Source organism: Podarcis filfolensis (assembly GCF_964270895.1).
Source record: "Podarcis filfolensis genome assembly, chromosome: 3".
Classification (NCBI taxonomy): Eukaryota; Metazoa; Chordata; class Lepidosauria; order Squamata; family Lacertidae; genus Podarcis; species Podarcis filfolensis.
The window spans coordinates 72,300,882-72,322,120 of NC_139606.1; the positions used below are offsets into that span (position 1 = coordinate 72,300,882).

General features: G+C 44.2%; 1 protein-coding gene across 7 annotated transcripts in view; it reads right to left on the reverse strand.

The window, feature by feature from the left end:
* The window catches only part of PDE10A (phosphodiesterase 10A), a 183,791-nt gene extending 168,002 nt beyond the window's left edge, over nt 1-15,789 (reverse strand). For 3 of the 7 annotated variants that reach the window (XM_083605845.1, XM_083605842.1, XM_083605857.1), the window contains exon 1: nt 15,082-15,789. Coding sequence is in view for 4 of the 7 variants with exons in the window: in XM_083605851.1 (XP_083461977.1) it covers nt 13,732-13,822 (91 nt within the window). In the remaining 3 variants the exon portion in view is untranslated. Of the gene's footprint in view, nt 1-13,731; nt 13,956-15,081 lie in introns of those variants that run through there. The other 4 variants (XM_083605843.1, XM_083605856.1, XM_083605853.1 and 1 more) reach the window with 2 other exon arrangements.
* Nucleotides 15,790-21,239: the final 5,450 nt, after the last annotated feature.

The following is a 21,239-nucleotide window of genomic DNA, read 5'->3' on the forward strand; positions in this document are numbered from 1 at the left end:
TCAAATGTCTACCATTGTTTAAAATCATTTTTCGCCTCTCAGTGACTCTCCAATCAGTTTACACAAACTTTTTCCACCATTTAAAACAGCCACCTTTTTTCTCCTTTCAGTGTTTTCCCCTTCTTGCTGTATCCAAGCTTCTTTCATTTCTTCTGCCTGAAACCCCAGTAAGCCACTGCCAGTCTAGCTAGATGGATGAGTGGCTTGACATTGTATAAGACAGCTTCATATATTCCTAAGGGCTGTCATGCTACTCTTCAAAGTTTACTGCTATAGCACTACTGGTATTTGAGAAAATATTGTATCTCTAACAGCTACTTCAAGTCTGGACTCTATTAAAAGCTAGTTTAAGCCTATGTTTTCCTGTAAAAAGGTAAAGGACCCCTGACTGTTAAGTCCAGTCATGAATGACTCTGGGGTTGTGGCGTTCATCTCGCTTTACTGGCCAAGGGAGCCGACGTTTGTCCACAGACAGTTTTTCTGGGTCATGTGGCCAGTATGACTAAGCCCCTTCTGGCGAAACCAGAGCAGCACACGGAAACGCCATTTACCTTCCTGCCAGAGCAGTACTTATTTATCTACTTGCACTATGATATGCTTTCGAACTGCTAGGTTGGCAGGAGCAGGGACTGAACAATGGGAGCTCACCCCATCGTGGGGATTCGAACTGCCGACCTTCTGATCGGCAAGCCCTAGGCTCTGTGGTTTAACCCACAGCGCCACCCGTGTCCAATGTTTTCCTGTACTCCCACCTAAATTTGTCTATACCTCTAGGAACTTGCCAATCCCATATTATGCAGAGGTATTGCATTCTGTTTCCTTCTCGGTTTCACCTACTGTTTTGCAAGGCAAGAACAGATGGGAATGAATCAGTGGGCAGCTACAGTTGCCAGCACTGCAGTCTCCTACATATGACATGCTATGAATCCAGTCATTATTTAGTTAAGCAAGCCAACTTGTTCTGTAGTTGAGAAAAACAATTCCCTAATTAATATTTCCTTCTTGCTTGGGTGGTTAAAACAAGAAGGTCAAATTATCAGACATAGGAGGTTTTTCACATGTGCTCCAAAACACTGAAGAAAGAGAAGCATGTGCTGTGATGTTCCATGGAAGCAATATGAATGGGGATGCAGAACCACATAGTATAGCACACTGCTCTTTATTTCAAAGAGTTGATTGAACAGAATGTAACTGTTGAAAAGCAAGAGCAAATGTTGGTATGGTAAACCTGTTGACGACTGTTAACGACTGCAATTAGTCCTACAGGAAAAAGCAAGGGATAGTATGCAGATGACCAAAAATAGCTTTAGCATATGTAATGAGACAATGAGACAACAGGTTTACCATACCCATTGAGTCAATCACCCATCTCCTACTACCCTTCAGAGAAAAACCCCATCCCACCCTCCCACTATATATAAGGGTCTAGTGACTTCTGTTTCACTGTATCTGAAGAAGCGCGCATGCACACGAAAGCTTATTCCCAGAACAAACTTAGTTGGTCTCTAAGGTGCTACTGGACATTTTTTTCCCCCGACTGTGTCAGACCAACACGGCTACCTACCTGATCTATAGAGGCATTCTGATGTAGCCTAGAAAATCTTGTGCTGCACTCTACCATAAAAAGATTTCAGGTCACTTGGGTCTGGTACTTTCATGTTCCACTTATCTATCCCAGGAGGTGGGACAGGGTGAAGCTAAAAACCAACTCCCGAGACACTAATTTATGGAAATTATTTTTGGTAAATTTGGTTTGTCTGCTTCATTTTGACAAAATCTGAAACTCCACTAGGAGTCTCCACTAAGGGGAATACAGATTTGCTGAAAACTTAGCTATGCTAATTTACAGAGATAGATGCAAATTTAGAAATAATTGCTATAATTTAAGCACATTGCATGACTTACCACAGCAATGGGAAACTAGACAGCCTGCTTAGTTTGCTGTCCAGCTGCTAACAGCTGGTGGGAAACTTCAAGACACCTCCTGCTTTCCCTACTTAGGATCCTTTATCTTGTAACCAGGCTTGGGCCTGGCCAGCCCTTCAAACAAAGGATTGTCACCAATAAACATGCATGGCCACCACCAATTCCTGCCTGTACTAAAATGAACGTTTGCAATCAAAAGAACTAGAGTCAAACAGTTGGGAGGCCACAAGTTCTTCCATTCATGCCACAGGAGGTGACAAATTTACTTTCCCCTCTTTAACGCATTCATTTTCTTATTGCATACACATTCCACCTTTTTATTCAAGGAGCTCAAGTTGCCATACATGGTTCTCTCCCTCATTTAATCCCCACAACAACCCTGTGAGGTAGGTTATGCTGAGAGGCAGCGACTGGCCCAAGGTGACCCAGGGAACTTCATGGTCAAATAGAGGTTTTCACATCACACTGGCTCATGAGCAAGTAGGGTGGACACGTCCAGTCCAAGCCAGGTTTAAACATCCTTACTAATAAATGGGGAGGAGAGGGCCATAGGTCAGTGGCAGAGCATCTGTCTTGCATGCAGCAGGCTCCAAGTAGGGTTGGGAGTGATGCCTGCCTAAAATCCTGAAGACCTGCAGCCACTCAGTGCAGACAGCGCTGAGCTAGGTGACTCCAGCCAGTTCCCTATGTCCCTAACCCTATGGAATTATTTTTAAATATATCTAATTTGAGTATAAGTGCAAACCTTCTCCCAAATAAAATCAAGAATAATTATATCCTGTAAAAGAGCTTTAACTTCAATTTCACCGAATCTTAAAACATCTTTATTTGCCTTTGGTCCAGAGTGAATGTTTTTACCTGAAGGCTTCCTAGCCAAATTTGGGATTGACAGCAGTGCCCTGAAATTCAGCCAAAATAAGCCAAAATCCACTTCATAAAAAAAGCAGGGGGAGTTCTAGGTGTGAACTTACATCTGGCGAATGTCTGCTGAACTTTAGACAAGACTTTGCAGAAAGTTTTATATTTTGTTTCAGAACAAGCAATGATGTTCCTCCAGGGCGGTTTTGGATTCTATGGAAATTATGCCATGCCAGGCCTGCTGTGACACACATAAATAGCTTGACTTCTTGGGAAGAAATATCCTAACAGGCTCGCACTTCATGATACTCATATTGTGGGGTGCCATACAACTTCCATACAAGGAACAGAATAAAAAGCAAGCAGATATACCAAGGGGGAGGAGAATGCTTACTTTTCAAGTGAAAATCTAATATGTACCCTCTGTTTATATCCTGAAGTCTAAACATTTCACCTACTTAGATGTTCCCCACCTCACACCCCTTCAGAGCTGGCTTTATACATGGCCAGTCCTACCTTTATGCAAAGTAAAGTAGCTGCCTCAGGCAGCTGATTTTGGATGTCACAAAAGAGCAGCAAACTACTAATCCTTTGGTTTGATGTATTACTATTGTATATTTTTTTTACTCTCAGTGAGGGTTAGAGGAACTTCTGGATATATTGTCTCAGATATTGACCCAAGCTGACCAGTCTTGGGTACTACGTACCTGGGATCCCAAAAATTGCCAGCACGTCCAGCAGCTGCCATTTGCATATATACTTTTATTTTATTTTTTTGAAACATGAACATGCATGTTAAATGCAAAAACAGATTTAGTGTTACACATGGTTGGATCCTTAGCATGTCAGATGATGGGACCACAATTCAAGATAGGATGACTGACAATTAAGATAGGAAAAGTGACACTAATATCTGATTACAAAGTTTCAGAAAGAACAGTTCCACATTCAGCTCCTCTTGTCAATTAATACATTAGTACAACAACGTTTTCAGAAAACTTCCTCTACTGCTGGAATGCCTTACCTTATGTATCCCTGTCACTTTGAACTTCAAGAGAGACACTCCTAGCAGTGCTGTATGCTCCTGAGGTTTGTCTTAAATCCACTGAGACCAGGGCCATTAGTGTGGCAGCACGTGCCTTTTAGAACGTGTGTCTAATGAACATCCTTCAGGCACCTACAGTATTGCCATTTAGACACCCACCTAAAACTCACCTGTTATCATTACAGTATTACTAATAATAAACAATTTATAGAAATGCCAAAACAGGCTTCTAGGTGGTTTTACAAGTATAAAAGGCAAGCATTCAACAGAAATGCCCATAATTAAAATACGGAATAAAACAATCCTATGGAAAAAAACAGCAATTTTGAAGGACCGAGGTAGAGAGATCAAAGGAATGCCTGTGAAAACCGATGCATCTTCAAAGCGAGCAGAATGACAATACAGATGAGACCTCTTGTATTTCAGTAGGGAATGCATTTAACACCAGGGCCAACCAGTGAAAAATCCCACCTCCATAACCATTAGGCTGTGGCAACTGACAAGACTAACCAGATTTCATTGGTTGATTTTAACACCCTTACCAGGCACTGGAGGAGAAGTCAGCCTTTCAGGGAACCTGGTCCACAGCTGCTCATCTAGCCTTGCCCTGAGAGCTGATCCAGGCATGTTGATGTCTTAATTTGATCTACAGATTTGTCCTGTATTCATTTGTTTTACGGATGCAATTTAATTGTTGATTTTATGCTGTTTGTCACCATGACATTTTTTCTTAATATTGGTGGTGTAGACATTTTTGCAGACAAAATAAATAAACTGAAAGCCAAGGTACAGAAATACGTCAATAATGTTCTTGTCCCTAATCCCAGCCAGCAGTCATCATGCTTTGCTTTTCTGGGTATTTCTGAGGGTCTTAATTCTGAGCCCCACGTTGGCCAAAAAGATTCTGCATTTCAAGGGGTTGGACTGAAGACCCTCGTGGTCCCTTCCAGCTCTACAATTCTATGATTCTATGAGTTCTCCGTTATCCTAGTTTTCTCAATATAGTATTTCTAGAGCAGTCTAGAAAAAAATAGTTCTGAGCATTAAAAAAAAAAAGTTCTGACATTTACACCTCACCTTTCTTCCAAGGAGCTCCAGGTAGCATACGTTGTCCCCCCCTTTTTTTTTCTCTCCACAGCAATTCTATGAGGCAAATTAGGCTGAGCGATAGCGACTGGCCCAAGGTCAACCCGTCAGCTTCCTGGCTGACCAGCGATTTGAACACTCATCTCCCACTACTCTAACCACTACACTACGCTCACTATGCCTTGTAGTTTGACAAAAGCTTATACAAAATCCAGGGGCAAACAAAAACAGTTAAAGGGAAGGCTCAGAACCTAATTACAGGCATTTTAAAAGAAAAATTAAGATAACATTCTAATAAATACTCATGAGATAGCAATATTTGCAATCACAGGTCAGTACCATTAGAGTTAAATTTTACCTGAACTATTTTGTTCACCTAAATCTGTAATCTTCAGCCTTTTCAGAACCCAGATCCATCCTTAGCCATGTACATTTATGGCGGTAGTGCTGCTTTGGTGAGCCACTTTAGATCAGGTTGCGGCCTGGTAGCGGTCCAAGCCAACTGGTTGAAGACCAAATTCCATTTCATAAATCAAATCCCATTTCCCAAGCCTACAAAGTAATACATACCCTCCAACATTTCTCTGATGAAAATAGGGATGTCCTATTCAATAACAACAACAACGATTATTTTATTTTTTATACCCCACCCATCTCTGGGCAACTTCCAAACATAACAAAACATTAAACATTTTTTAAAACCTTCCCTACACAGGACTGCCTTCAGATGTCTTCTAAAAGTTAAATAGTTACTTCTCTCCTTGGCTCAGGGGACACAACTCCATACACTCCAACATTTCTCCAATGAAACTAGAGACATCCTAAGGAAAAGTGGGACATTCTGGAATCAAATCAGGAACCAGGGCAGCTTCTGTAATTCCAGGACTGTCCCTGGAAAATAGGGACACTTGGAGGTCTGGTAACCCTGAATTTGTAAATGTGTCAAAAGCAATGCCAGCAAGAAGTTACCAAACAATTTGACTGTGTGTCAGAAAACAGTTTACAGTTTATGAAAACAGAGCACACAAAAATGATGATCTCAATATACTTTCAGAAGCAACAGACAGTAGGGGGTGAGTAGCTCAATGTTGGACCTTAAGCACATTTTATATTCAAAGTTATAACAACCTCAGTTTAGGCACATTTCATTATTTTCCAAAAAAGTGAAGTGGCAAAACTGTAAGCGCTACTCCTGTTTACACGTTAGTATTATCTGTGCTTGTGTCTTATTCAACAGTTGCTAGGTTTGCCTCTCAGTGACTCAGCTCCTTTCCTCAGAATGAATTGGAAGGAAGAAAAAGTCAAATAAGGTAAGTCTCGGACAAAATGTGATATAATTCCTGTTATGGAGAACTTAAAAGCAATTTGTGGGAAAGGTAGTGGGCACTGTAGACAGAGATTTAAGAGAAACAAAACACAGAAGTGTTCCAAAGATTCATTCTGTAGTTTATTCAAATTATAGGCTCACTCCGCTTGAATTCACCTTAGTGAATACACTTCAATGAAGAGCCCTCACAGCCTGTTTATTAATACAGTTAAAAAGAAAGATGTGTCCCATGTACTAAGCCCTGAAACGGCTTAGAGACTACATAAAACAACAAAATCAACACTATGTTAAAAGCAACAATCCAAATCTATTGCAGAATTGCAAAGTCAAGGAGAGCAACCCATTCTCTTTCTTCAGTGACCCAAAGGTTTTTTAGAGAATAAAGACCTTGGCCTAAAGATGTGAAGAGGTTTAGCTCAGGAGTTGGGGTGCAATAAACAGGATGCCTGCCTCAATTCTTGCATCTAGCACCTCGGGGATAATATTTTCAATGTCCCACCACCAGAAGCCTTCCTGGTGAGGGTGCCTTACTTGGAGTATTCCCTCCCCACAGAAGTATAACTAGCAGCAACGGTGCTGACATTCCGATGCCAGCTTAAAACCTATATTTTCCCAAGCATTTATGGGATACTATTTTGCTGCTGTTAATTGGTTGTACTTTTATGTCAGAAATTTTTATTTTGTGTTTTACCGGTATTTTACCTGCTCTTAACTTGCTGGACTGTTGTGGCTGCTTTAAATAAGAATAGTAAAATAATGATGATAACAGTAGCAATAGTTATATTGGTGAAATGTGAATTTAAAATGCTACTGATGAAAAGAAAGGCAGGGAGGAAGCAAAGAGGAACACTAAAACTGCTTGGCAACATTTTACATACAGGAAGGTGCAGAGGGGCTGGGAATCAAGACCAATGCTTTATCTGCTACACTACTTTTTCCTATCTTGTACAACATAAGCTCCTCCCTCAAAAAAGAGGGGGAAAAGCAGGATGCTGCATAAAATGTTCATTCAAAGCTGTATGATTTCTTCCAAACACAGATTTTAGTCTTTTGGTTTATTGGCAATCCAGTGCAAAATTTCTAGACTGCCAAGTCCAAGGCAGCTGATCCCTGACTGCTGAATGTCTTGCCCAGTTCCAAAGCAGACTTGCAAATCTGGCTACTGCACTCTTCCTCTCAATCTATTCCTGGGATCTGATGACAAAGATTGCTTTAAAAATGAGGTTTCTAAGAAAACTCATGTGCCTGAGTCTGGACTGAAAGCTACAACCCTAGCCGGTGAAATGTAAATTGCTCTTGTTCGCCTGAAAGGCTATTAATAAACAAAATATTCATAGCTGCATTCACCACTACCACAACATTCAAATATTGTCTGTGTTCTTCATAGTTTTACTTTACCCAAGAACAATTGGCACTATTTTGATAACTTGCACAATATCACAGAACTCAACCAGCTACTGTTCTACATATAAGACAAACTATTTTGAAAATAAAGGAGAAAGAATCAATGTCAGGATAAGCCTCGTTATAAATAAACATGCTACTAAACCAATAGTTATGCACAGTGCTTTTTTTCCTTTAAAAAAAATGTTTCGGGGTACTCTCATTTTCCTACTCATATTGAAATACTGCCCCTCAATGAGGCCAAACTTAGATTCACAAAATATTTAGGGGTGTGCGTCCCACCAGAAAAAAAGCACTGGTTATGCTCAGTTAGCCATGGAATATTTTAGTTATTCTGCCCTTTTGTCAACAGGTTAGAACAAACAACTGCAACTCTCTCATCACAAGCCAAAAGGCACAACTGCAGTCACACCATGGGTTGGATCCAACCCTAACCACACTTACCTAGGAGTAAGCTCCACTGAATTTAATAGGACTTGCTTCTGAGCAGGTCACACAGTGAGCTTCATGGCTGAGTGGGGATTTGAGACCTGATCTCCCAGGTCATATTCCAGCACTCTAACCATTACACACTGACTCTCAACACCACACCAGTATGAAGAGAACATGATTAGTGCCCACTGATAGCCTTACCCTCCATGAATTTGTCTAATCCCTTTTTAAAGCCATACAAGTTTCAGGTACTCATAATACTTTCCTGTACTACGAGAAAGGGGAGGGGGGAGTCAGGGTCAAACTAGATGTGGCATTAAATGCATTTCTGCATTTAACATACAGTGGTACCTCGGGTTAAGTACTTAATTCGTTCTGGAGGTCCGTTCTTAACCTGAAACTGTTCTTAACCTGAAGCACCACTTTAGCTAATGGAGCCTCCTGCTGCCGCCATGCCGCCAGAGCCTGATTTCTGTTCTTATCCTGAAGCAAAGTTCTTAACCTGAAGCACTATTTCTGGGTTAGCGGAGTGTGTAACCTGAAGCGTATATAACCTGAAGCGTATGTAACCTGAGGTACCACTGTATTTTGAAAAATGTAGACAGAGCTTCTGGCGGAGGCTGGTGAATAATGCAATCAGAGCTGACTGGACATTGGGGAAAGTACAACGCTTTCTTTCTCTATTGCTAACAGGAAGAAAACCCATTTTCTGAAGCTAGTATTTACTCTGGAGTGGGAATCCCCCAGTGGCATCAAATGAGGGGAGATTTTTAAAAAACTACCGTAACTAAAAATTGGGGGGCGGTTTCCTTACAGTGCAAATTGCCACTTCAAAGAAGTGGTTTTTCTATAGACAACAGGAGGCAAGGAAAGCGTTAATCTCCCCTTCCCCTGCTGTGATTCCAGCTGAAGGAGATGGCGCCACTATGCTGATTCCAGGGAAGGGTGGTTTGGTGCAAAGTCAGGCAACGTTGCCAGTGCATCTGCACAGCAACAACTACCCCTCCTGGTAACAGCAACACACCTTCCAGGAAACTAGAGTCCACTAGTGGCTCCAGACTGCCCAAGAAAGCTGTTCCAGATCCTAGTAATAATCAGTCTCCCTCAGCAGCTTCTATTTGCATTTTAAAAAAACTGTGCACACATAGCGCCACATCCACTTCAGCCCTCAGAAGCCCACCCTTATGTGTTAGAGCTTGGTTTATGCCTGCAGCCAGAGACCTCTGACTTTGCTGCATCCTTAACACCACAGGCAGGGTGCCCTGCATGGAGCAGAGCCAGATGAGGTGCCTAAGTGAATCCCATATACAACATGATCAGCCCAGGAACTGCTCCGCCCTTGGACATCCGGACCTATGTGAATGCTTCCAGAAATTTGGGTGTTAAGGAAGCAAGAGCTGCCATCAAACCAAGCTGTCCTGGGAATGCTGTTTATACTCCTCTAGTTAAATTCTACATGGAAATGAGATGCTTTAACCAAAAGCTGCCCCTAAAATATTACGCTAACATTTTTTTAAAATTTATGCTGATCTCCTTAAGACCACAGTAAGGGCTTGTCTGCATCGCGAGAGACATAAGATGAACATCAGATGGCTACACTGATTTTTTAATTTTATTTTATTTTTTGCATTCTAGATGTGACACTTTACAGGAGGCTACCTGTCTCTCAAAAGTCTCCAGATGTTTCAGCTGTTTGTGGGTGCTCGGTTGCACCATTTTGCAACAATGCACTGGTTACCAGTTGGGAATAATTTTGGGTGCTGGTAAACACCTTTAAATTCCCAAATGCCTTGGGCCAAGTTTAACTGAAGGACCATAGAAAGGCCAATTTCTGCATCCCAACTAAACAGACGCAAGACTGTTTGAGATGTATAACATATTCTGTGTGATTGCACCAAAACTGTGGAAATCTTCAGGAAAACTGTTTGGCTCCTTTTGTCTCTATTCTACCACCTAGTCCACATTGCTTATATTTTGACCATCTTATATTTTGCTTGCCTGGTTGAAATTTTAGCAGCTGATCTTGCCACTGGAGTTGTCTAATCTTAATGACAAATAAAAAGCTGATTTTATTGAAATTATGATTATTACATTATTATTATTTTGCTTTTTTATAATGGTGCAAGCACTGTTTTGACAGGATAGGATACACAAAATAAATATTGCACATTTTTTGAAGAAGTTAATGTTGTCCTGCTGCAGTAGAGACTACATTCATTTTAAACATTTGCTTCATTTAGCTAATGCCTTCCTGTTCTCATAGATGGCTGATTTCAGACACTACTTTTAATCTCATATTTAAGCTGAAAGAATCATTCATACTTGCAAATATCCAGTAATAAAAAAGCAGTAATATCTGAACATCAGATATTCAGCCGAGTCTCCTTGGATTATTTGGAGCACACAAATCTAACTAGTAATAAGTTCTATGTATATAAACTAGTTATGTCATTGAAGTTCATCATAAACAGCCCCTAGTTCAGTATATGAATTTGTCCAGTCCATCATGTTTGGCTTTATTATGAATCAAATCCTGTTCTTCTCCAGCTCAGAACGCTAAGAGAGATTCTGTGTGTGCACCATCAGCATTCAGCAGACCATCGTTCAGTCGTCTGCTTTGTTGCATGTGCAGAAAAGCAGGATTCAGGATGTCAAAATTATACGGCATGGGCTTGTTAATATAATAAAAGGCAAGGAGGGGAAAACTCATTGTGATGTTATGTATGAATTAAGTGCTGTTGGCCAGAGATACTTAAGAACCACACATGTCCTTAGAAAAAGTCAATTTGCTTACTAGCAGATTATACCCTCTGTTTACCAAATACTGTAACGAATTACAACAGCAAAGCTTTGATCGGTTGCTCCAATCTCCAGCCTTCATCTATTCTTTTCCTGTTGTTACATGCAAAGCAGGAAGGTTTTTGCAGTCCCCCTGCATTTTTGCAATTTCTAGAAATCCTAGCAGGGTTAATAAATAATATCACCTGTCTAAATTAAACAAAACTAGGGATATACGTGCCCCACGTAGATTGGAAATTTATGTTGGCAGACTTTCATTGGGTTGAATAATCCCAATGTAATGCATGTTGGAGCCTAGTAAGCATTTTGTCTCTGTAAAACACAAGTGTTTTGTATGTACAGTGGTACCTCGGGTTACAGACGCTTCAGGTTACAGACGCTTCAGGTTACAGACTCTGCTAACCCAGAAATAGTACCTTGGGTTAAGAACCTTGCTTCAGGATGAGAAAAGAAATTGTGTGGCGGCACAGCAGCAGCGGGAAGCCCCATTATCTAAAGTGGTACCTCAGGTTAAGAACAGTTTCAGGTTAAGAACGGACCTCCGGAACGAATTAAGTTCTTAACCCGAGGTACCACTGTATACAGCAAATCATTTTAGGATAATCCATAGTGGTACTATAAAAGAGAACACTCCCTCACACATACACACACACTCAGATATTGTGGCATCCTATATACTTCAAATGGTTTACACAATTACATTTTCACAAAATTAGCAAACAGAATTATTTTTCCTGTCAACTGGGAAGAAAGACTTTTAAATATGCTTATGTAAAAATAAGTGTGGCAAGTCAAGCATTCTAAGTTGAGTTCCGTGATTTTACAGTATCAATGAACATACATGAATCTGCAGTGGATACACATAATATACTGTAGGTGCACAAGCTTTATCTGCTCTCTGAAATGAGTACTTGTAGCATTCACTGGCACTGAGTGCCATGCAGACACTTGTTTCACCACTGCCCAGCATTAGAGCTGAGCTGACGCATTTGGAGTTTGAATCCTCCAGCCTACAAAGGACCAACAGCCATTGAGGCTTTGAAAAAGATCATCTGGACCATGCTCAATACCTTGGCTGCAATGGAAGTGAGTCGGAAATTAGGTGAGCAGAGCAGAGGCTAGGCGATCACTCGCTAATTAAACATTTGCAAATCTGAAGAAGTATGCTCATCAGTTCTACTTTGTTTCCAAATAAAGGTGTCGTTGCTAACATAATGTACTTTTGTCCGCCATTACATGAGGTTTCTTGACAAGCAGCGGTTTTGAAACCATCACATTTGCACCGCGCCAGTGTTCTCCGTGAGCTTCCATGTTCACTGCAAGCAACCCAGTAGTGTAAATAGCACTTCACTTGCAATCTAGCTTTCAGGTCTCTGTTCAATGAAGGAAGGAAGGTTTTCTGAAAAAATTATTCACTTCCAAGCAACTGAAAAGAAAATAAACTGCATAGAAATATGCACAGAAGGTTTGGGTTTGCCTGCAAGTGACTGGACTTGTTTTCACAGACAAATAGTTTAGGATTGGAAAGGATGGCTTTCGTTAATTTTGATGCTGAAGGACTCTAATACAGAGGAAGAACGAAAACCTTCCAGAAGCCCCTTCAAAGCAAATGGTGGAACGCCATGACTGCGTCATTGTGAAAATGTTTGCAGAGCACACCAAGAACTGGGCTTGATGCAATGAAGACAGACGAAAACCCACATCATATCACCCCCCAGAAACACATCCATGGCGGAGACTGAATCTCCCAAGTCTTGACCGGCTTTGACGGCATTTTGATCCTCAACATTTTGAGAACAAGGACAACTGACTCCATATTGGATGACATGCATTCCCTCTCTTTCGGCTCCAGTCTCAGGTTTTTCACCTGCCAACAAGGCAAATGCACCGTCTCAATTCTGCCATGGGCAGAAACACATTTACAGTCCACGGGGGACACACAATCTCCAGCTTGCTCTTCACAATCATCGCTTGGACCACTGACCCCCCAACACACCCCAATCCCTCCTCTGCATTGCAATGACGAGCCCTTCAAGACTGTGCCTTGGCTTGGAGTGAAACCTAGGCCCCAGTAAAGCAGAATAAGCACCAAAGAGAAAGAAAACGAGCAGGTGAACTGAAAGAACAAACAACAAAAGTGCCTAAGAGATCAAAGGAGGGCAGGGCTGATCTGCTTTCCCACACCAGCTGCTAAAGTGCATGGCAGCTCCCCACACACAAGGGGGGGGGGAATGCAGCAAAGAAAAAACCCACAACTTTCTCTCAAGTGCGATGCAAGTACAATATTTGCAGCAATCGGCATCTTGCAACTAGCACCTTGGCAGAGATGGAGGATTTGCCAAAGGAGGAAGTAAGGAGACCCTCCACCAGTCTTTCCCACAGAGAAATGCACTCTCACTCACCAGCTACCCCCACTCCCACAACACCGCCAAACATACTGATCTCCATATAATATTTTCCCAATGCTCCAGAGACAGACTGAAAGGAGCACACCATATGCAACTGAAATTAAAGGGCTGGGGAGGGAAGAACGATTGATCAGCCACCCTGCAGCCCCTCCTCCCATCACTTGATCAGCCAATCAATCAATCAATCAATCGTCCCTTTTGTTTCCTCTCCTGCCTTTTCACCCTTCACTCCCAAAAGTTCAACAGTACCCCGAGACACACAATAGAAGTATATATACAATCACAGAGCCTGGACTAGAGGGAATCTGGCCTAAATTTGACAGTCGCCAGCCCAACTCAAGCAGCTGGTGGGGGATCTGATCGGCTCCAAGATGCATTCCTATGCTGGGATCCCACTCTTAATATTTTCCCCTAGCGGGCGAACCAGCTTTCCGCCCCCCTCCTACCTTGCTCTTCGCTGTCCCCCAACTGGGTTTTGGGTTCCTCCTCGGGGAGGCCGGATCCTCCACCCTCGGGGGTTTTGCGTTTCTTCGACATCTGGACGGGGCTTGGGAGTAGAGTTTCCTTCCCCCCTCGCTCTCTCTCTCGCTCTCTCTCGCTCTCCAGGGAGATCGGGAGGGAGAAAGCGAGACACACGCGCGCGTAACACACACCGCCGAGGATGGAAAGGAATCGCTGCTTAAAAAGGGGGAGAGACTTCAGAGTGGCTGGAGAGCAAGGAGGAGGCAGGGTCTAAGTAGAGCAATCCTACAAATCACAAGCCCATCCGCGCAGCCCCACGTCGAAAGAGGGTTGCTTGCTTGGGATCTGCTCCCCACCCGCCCTCCGGACCACCATTATTAGTATTATTATAGCCTTTTTCGGGAAACTAGTAAGTAGAGGTGCGAAATTCAGAAAGTGGCCCACTGATCATGGAAGGGGGGTGTTGGAAATTAAGGGGCGCTGCGTAACGGCAATAGGGAAGTCCTTCTAAATATATTAAAATATACATATATATTAGAGACGGGGTGCAGCGCGAAATGTTTCTAAATGAACCTCAGTGAAGGTGAGGAGGACTTGAGGAGAGCGAGGAAGAGGAGGAGTTATTAGCCTGAGCCTCCCAGGGCTGCAAGGGGCCCGAGTCGCCTGCAGGGGGGGCGCTTTGCTTTGGGAAGCGGCGTGGGGCGCGCGGAGCGCGAGTCCTAGCGGATGAAATTCACGCCAGGGGGCGGAGAGGGACCAGATGATCCGTTCAGCCGGAGGAAGGGGGGCAGCGAGCAGGAAAGCCGGATCGGGCGCGGGGCGCGTGGGAGGAGCCTGCTCGCTCTTCCCAGCTCTGATCCCGGATCCCTTCGGCTTGCTAGCGCCGAAGCACGCTGCCTAGGAGAGAGCCAGTCTCCTCGAAGGAAGTTGCGCCAGACTCTTAAGGAATCCTTGCGGGCAGCCGGCGCTTCGCAGCTGGCCACCAGGAGTTCACACGCAACTCGACTCTTAAGCACGCGCGCTCCCCGGTTACTGAAGGTGGAATCCCAGCAGTCGGACAGGATCTGCGCCCTGTCCCGCTCTCTCCCCACCACCACCCGCACCTGCCCCAAATGCCTCTGTAACCCTTTCCACTCCAGGCTGCCTCGGTGCAAAAAACGCACGCGCTGCTTTGGCAGAAGCTGCCACACTTTTTCTTTCTCTCTATTTCTCTCCCCCCCCCCCCCGCCCCGCCAACCTTTGCGGCTTTTCTACAACCTGCTCTGCCCTCCAAGGCTGCTGCGTTCTCCGCGCTGCCTCCTCTCCCCCCCCCCCGGCTCTTCACGGACACTTACCCTCCAAAACTACGCAGCGAGCTTGATCTCGGTTGTTTCGCCCTCTGGGGCAAGTTTGAAAGAAAGGGGTTCATTCCGGAAGGCAAAAGAGAGACGAAATCGGGGACTCGCCGCAGAAGTGGCTGGAAGTTAAGGTCCCCCCCCCACTCCAATTCTCAGCTTTTGCTGGTGCAGACAGTAAGAGCAGCAGGTGCCCCAAGGGAACCTGGACGCCCCGAGGAGGGAACCCCGCGCTCGACAAGTCTTGCTTTAAGACATGTTGGCTGCTTGGTTCCCTCTCCATCCATTGCCCCGAAGCTTCTGCAAAGCCCTTTTGCAAGGCAGCCACCCCCAAATCGACAGAGTTCATGATTATTCTTTTTCTCCTCGAAGAGAGAGAGAGAGAAGGAACTGGGCTGGCTGATCCCTCTCCAGTCCGTCTGTTAGCGGGCTGCTTGTGCCCAGGATCTCTAGGCAAAAGACTGCGCGCCTGGCTGGAAGTTGCAGAGTTTTTCTTGAGCGCGAGAAGGGGGCTGAGGGGTTGGCCGCATCTCACGTCCAAGAGGAGGCAATGACGTCTGTAGCTCCATTGCTATAACAGCGCCAAGGCTGCAATTGGCATTTATTGAAATGATAAGGGGCGCTCGGGCGTAAGCAACCTGCACCCTTTTCAGCAAGAGACTTGGAAGCCGAGATGATTTGCAGCAGCGCTCACACCCTTCCTAAAACAAACGTAAAACAGTTTGGAAAAGGCTTGGAGTTGGGGGAGCGGGGGGAAGAGAGAGAGAGAGGAGGAGGGAGGGATCTCTGCAGTCGCCGACGCTTCTGTGGAGCCACAAAAACACACGATTCCTTACGAGAGACCCACAGCCGGCTGAGAACTTGAACCTGATGAGGCTGAAATGAAGAGAGGCTGAAAGTGATCCGACGCCCAGAGCGCCCTTTCTGTCTCTTTCCAGGCTGGGAGATGGGGGAAATCTCCCTAATATTAAAAATTAGCCCTTCTATTCCCAAGGGCTCAAGGCTCCTTATTAGTCGCTCAAGAGACCAGAAATCCAACAGGTGAAGCTTTTCCCCATCAAGGAAGCTGGTCCCTACTGAATCTACGTCACGTAGTTTGCCCGGAGGAACGGCGCAGCAGCGAGCCCAATTCCCCCCCCCCCCGCCCCATATTGTGATCGGCTAAATGAGGGGAAGGGGTGGAAGTAGCTCAGAAGGTCTTGGGTTCGATCCTCGGGTTGGGTTGGGAAGGTCCCCTGCCTGAAATCCCGGTGAGTCGCTTGCCAGTCAGTGTGGGCAATAGTAAGCTAGATGGGCCAAGGATCTGACTGGCATAAGGCAGCTTTCTTTGTTATAAGGAGCCATTTCTGGCTACCAATGGCCCCGTTTCTGGCTATGGATCTGCGGCTGCAGCAGGGTGAGGAGGAACGTGGCGAAGCTTCACAGGTGTGTGACGCAGGTGGAGACGCTTCCGTTACTCTGTGTTAGCGTACGTGCATGTGTACTTTAAAAGGCATCGCAATTCTAAATCCACGTCCCTGGACGCACTGCAGAAATAAAGAATACACACGTGCCCCCACCAAATGCCATCTCAGCCAAGAAGAGGGAAACCAGAAAGGTAACCTCCATCCCCGGCCGCCCCACCCCCTCACCAGGTCCTTCGTCATTCCCAGCTAAAGTACAAACTCGCGCTCTCTCACGCGCCGCCGCCGCCGCCGCCGCTCTCCTGCTCTCAAAAAAACGACAGCTTGGAAAGATGTTCAATAACCCAAAGAAACTGCCTGCCAACAGCACGCTGCTCCAGGATAGGAGCAAGCCCGGCCGCATCAGCGCTGCCCAGCGCTCCCATTGCACGTCGCGGAATCAAAACACGCACGCAAGCAGACACGCGTTCTCCACTGCAGAGCACTCCCTCCCCCGCCCCCCAAGCGGGGCCACTCTCGGGAATCGCTCCTCCGCCCCCGCTCCTTAAAATCCGGAAAAAGCATGGCATTCTGTTGTGGAATGCGTCCGTGGCAGGCGTGGGTCCATAAAGTCATGGGGCTTGGGAGGAACACACACGTATCAGCCGTGTTCACGCTTTAAGAGTGCGGCCCTAGGCATGTCTACTCAGGAGGAAGCTCCATTAAGTTCGATGGGACTTATGTCCAGGGAAGTAGGCATAGGAAGGATTTCAGCCAAAGTCAAGTGTCGGGTTGGAGACCAGAAAGATAAAGCTACCTGCACTTGCATGGAAAGAAAAGGGCCTCTATATCACATAATTGTAGAGTTGGAAGGGACCCGGAGAGTCATCTAGTCCAACCATGTGCAATACGATAATCTCAACTAAAGCATCCATGACAGGTGGCCATCCAACCTCTGCTTAAAAACCTCCAAGGAAGGAGAGACCACCACCTCCTGAGGAAGTCCGTTCTACCGTGGAACAGCTCTTACTGTCAAAAAGTTCTTCCTGATGTTTAGTCAGAATCTCATTTCTTGTTACTTGAAGCCATTGGTTTGAGTCCTACGCCTCCAAAGCAGGAGAAAACCAGCTTGTTCCATCATCCAGTGTCAGTCCTTTAGATATCTGAAGGCCCCAGTTTCAATCCCTGGAATCCCCAGGTAGAGCTTTGTCCCCTGTCTTAAACCCATGAAAGCAGCAGACAATCAATGTCAACAATACTAAGCTAGATGGTTTGACTCTGTATTGTTGTTGTTGTTTAGTCATTTAGTCGTGTCCAACTCTTCGTGACCCCATGGACCAGAGCACGCCAGGCCCTCCTGTCTTCCACTGCCTCCCGCAGTTTGGTCAAACTCATGCTGGTAGCTTCGAGAACACTGTCCAACCATCTCGTCCTCTGTCATCCCCTTCTCCTTGTGCCCTCCATCTTTCCCAACATCAGGGTCTTTTCCAGGGAGTCTTCTCTTCTCATGAGGTGGCTAAAGTATTGGAGCCTCAGCTTCAGGATCTGTCCTTCCAGTGAGCACTCAGGACTGATTTCCTTCAGAATAGATAGGTTTGATCTGATCTTGACTCTGTATTAGGGTAGCTTCTTATGTTGGAAGGGCAATTTGGGGTGGGCAATGTTGTAGGAGGAGGAATGCTTGGCTCTTCACGTAGGAAGCTTGGGGTCCTTGTCCTTCTCCCTGCCAAGGACCTAACTATGAAGACAGCCAAATGCTGCCACAAATATCGCAGAAACATGGATCCCAGGCAAAACCATCTTCCCTCCACAGCGTCTGGGTCATGGAAGAAAGAAAGCTAATAGAACATTCATTGCCCTCCAGCAGACTGCAGAATCCTGGATCAAATGTGTAACTACATTCCAGAACTGTAGATCCATTTACCTGCCACCTGCACCCAAGACATATACCCTCACCCTCTTTCTGTGCCATAAAGTGATAGCATTGTTATCCTTCCTCTCTCTCTCTCTCTCTCTCTCTATCATATTATCATGCAGGCCTCATTGGGCAGTGAAGGCAGGTTGTACAACAGCAATGGCCACTGCAAGTGAGTGAGAATGGAGGGACACTGAGAGGGGGGAAGTGGAGGTTTAAATAAGGACAGAAGTTTGTGTAATGCAGAGATGGGAGAAACCAGGAGGAAATTGGTCCCAAGTGATTTATACAATACCTTCCTAAAGTATAGTACAGTGGTACCCTAGTTCCCAAATAGCTTAGTTGTCAAACAAATCGGCTCCAGAATGCCACAAACGCAGAATTAAGTGTTCCAGTTGGCAAACATTTTTTGGAAGCCGAACGCCCGACATGGCTTCCGTGGCTTCCGATTGAGTGCAGGAAGCTCCTGCAGCAAATCAGAAGACGCTCCTTGGTTTTCAAATGGTTTCAGGAGTCGAACGGACTCCCAGAATGGATTAAGTTTGAGAACCAAGCTACCACTGTATAACAACATAAGTACAAGAACCCAAGAAAACAAATTAATAAAGCATACGCCCTATGTATTCTAAGCCCACTCAATAGAAAGAAGTGGAGCAGTGTGGCCTGTGTAGTACAGAGCTTAACTTTTTTCTCAAGGGCTTGGGCCCTTGTCTTGAGCCTCGTACATGTTGAGCTCCCTTAAGAGTACTGTACTCCAAGCAAGCCTTGTAATTAAACTTGCAGTTTCTTTATACAAAGGCCACCCAAACAAGCATAGCAGGAATCAGAAGATGTAGACATCGATCTAGAGCCTTGATAGATTCATAGTGTCGGGATTCCATCTGAGTCAGGGGGTGTCAGGCTGAGCTCAAGATTACTTCCTTAGCAGCTGCATTGTACTGCTGGCTCATGTACAGCTTATGCTCAACTGAGATAGTCTCCAGACAGGAAGGTGTGTTAGTCTATTGAAACACAAACAACAAAGAGTCTTGTAACGCCTTAAAAACTTAACACATTTATTATGGCACAAACTTTCTAGGGCTACAGACCATTTCAACAAGTGCATGAAGTGTCACCCTAAGTTTTGAGCCTGGGGATTGTAAACAGTGAAATCGGAAAGAAACGAAATGCAGAAAAGTACAGAGGATGATAATTACATATTTAACGGTGGTCATTCACACACACACACACACACACACACACACACACATACACAAAACAATTTTGTCAGTAACCAAGACATCCCGGTACAGGAGGCCAAGTAATAAATGTAGTGTGATAAAAATCCATTGTGTTGATTCATTGCACAACTGATAGCACTGAGGTTCTTGATATATTGTAATTCCATATCACATTCCAGTCTCTCTTTCCCTTTTCTTTGTTACAGTGTGGTCACCTTAAGGTTAGTTACAATGTGTCTGGGGAGGCTAAAGTGTTCCCCTTCTGGGGTTGTTGTTTTTTAAAAACCATTGCAATTTCTTTTCTTTTTTATAAATATTTTTATTGAATTTTCAGTTTTTTACATTTCAAAATAAACATTTTACAAACTTTAAAATATCCTATCCTATCCTAGATATCCTTCTTCCCCTTCCATGGTTCAAATTACATACCAGACATGCCTGCATATTTTACTATAACCATTCAAACCAATTTCCCACTTTTATATCATTCAAATATTGTTTGCTCTGTTGAATTTGTCTTAATGCTGCCAGCGTTTTCAGCTGTGTACAATTATTTTCCATATATTCAATAAATATTTTGCACTCTCCTTTAAATATATGTTCTTCTTGTTCTTTATTCTGTGTGTTCTGCATATTCTAACATCTTAAGCTGCCAATCCTCTTTACACGGGATCTCACTCACTTTCCATTTGGGGGCTAATAGAACATGGGTCGCTGTTGTTGCCTACATAAATTAACTTTTCTGGCACCTGTGAATTTCTGTCTGGGTTATTCCCAACAAAAAGGACTCTGGGTTTTTTTGGAGGGTAGATTTAAACATTTTTTTCAACTCATCACAAATCATTTCCCAGTATTATTTTACCTTTCTACATGCCCACCACATATGAAAAAAGTTCCTCCCATTTCTTTACATTTCCAACACATATCTGTTTCAGCTTTACACATCTTAGACAACCTACTCAGAGTTAAATGCCATCTATGAATCGTTTTCAAATAGTTCTCTTTCAGAGAATAACACACGGTAAATTTCAAATCTCTTTTCCAGAGTTTCTCCCAGAGGCTTAGGTCTATATTGTGTCCTATATCTATTGACCAGTGTGTCACTGATGCTTCAACTAGCTTGTCTTTTGTTGTGTAATGGGATGTCTCTCTCTCTCTGCTTCCCGTGTGCACCCCTTGAATCTGTTCTAGGGGTTCCCCCAACCCTCTGGAGCAGATTTGGGAAGGGGTATGAAGTATGCATGAGGAAAGGAGAAGGAAAGTCTTCTGCTGTGCAAGTGGAAATCAATGCATTGACACAACTTGTTACTAGAATGCCATCTATTGTCATGCACATATCTACTCCAGATACTAAGAGCAAGATAAAATTACCATATTTTTCCGTGTATAAGACTAGGTTTCCCCCCTAAAAAATAATGTCAAAAATTAGGGGGCATCTTATAAACGGATACACCTCCTCCCCAAAAATAGGGGGTGTCTTATACATGGGGCATCTTATAGACAGAAAAATACGGTAAATCACAGGCCAGATCTGTCCCCAGGGATGGTGGTGTGGTTGGGGGATGTTCCACAAACCAGGTATAAAGAGAGCCTCTTAATGGATTCAGAATCAGGCCTCAAATAGTTACTCCAGACCCTGTG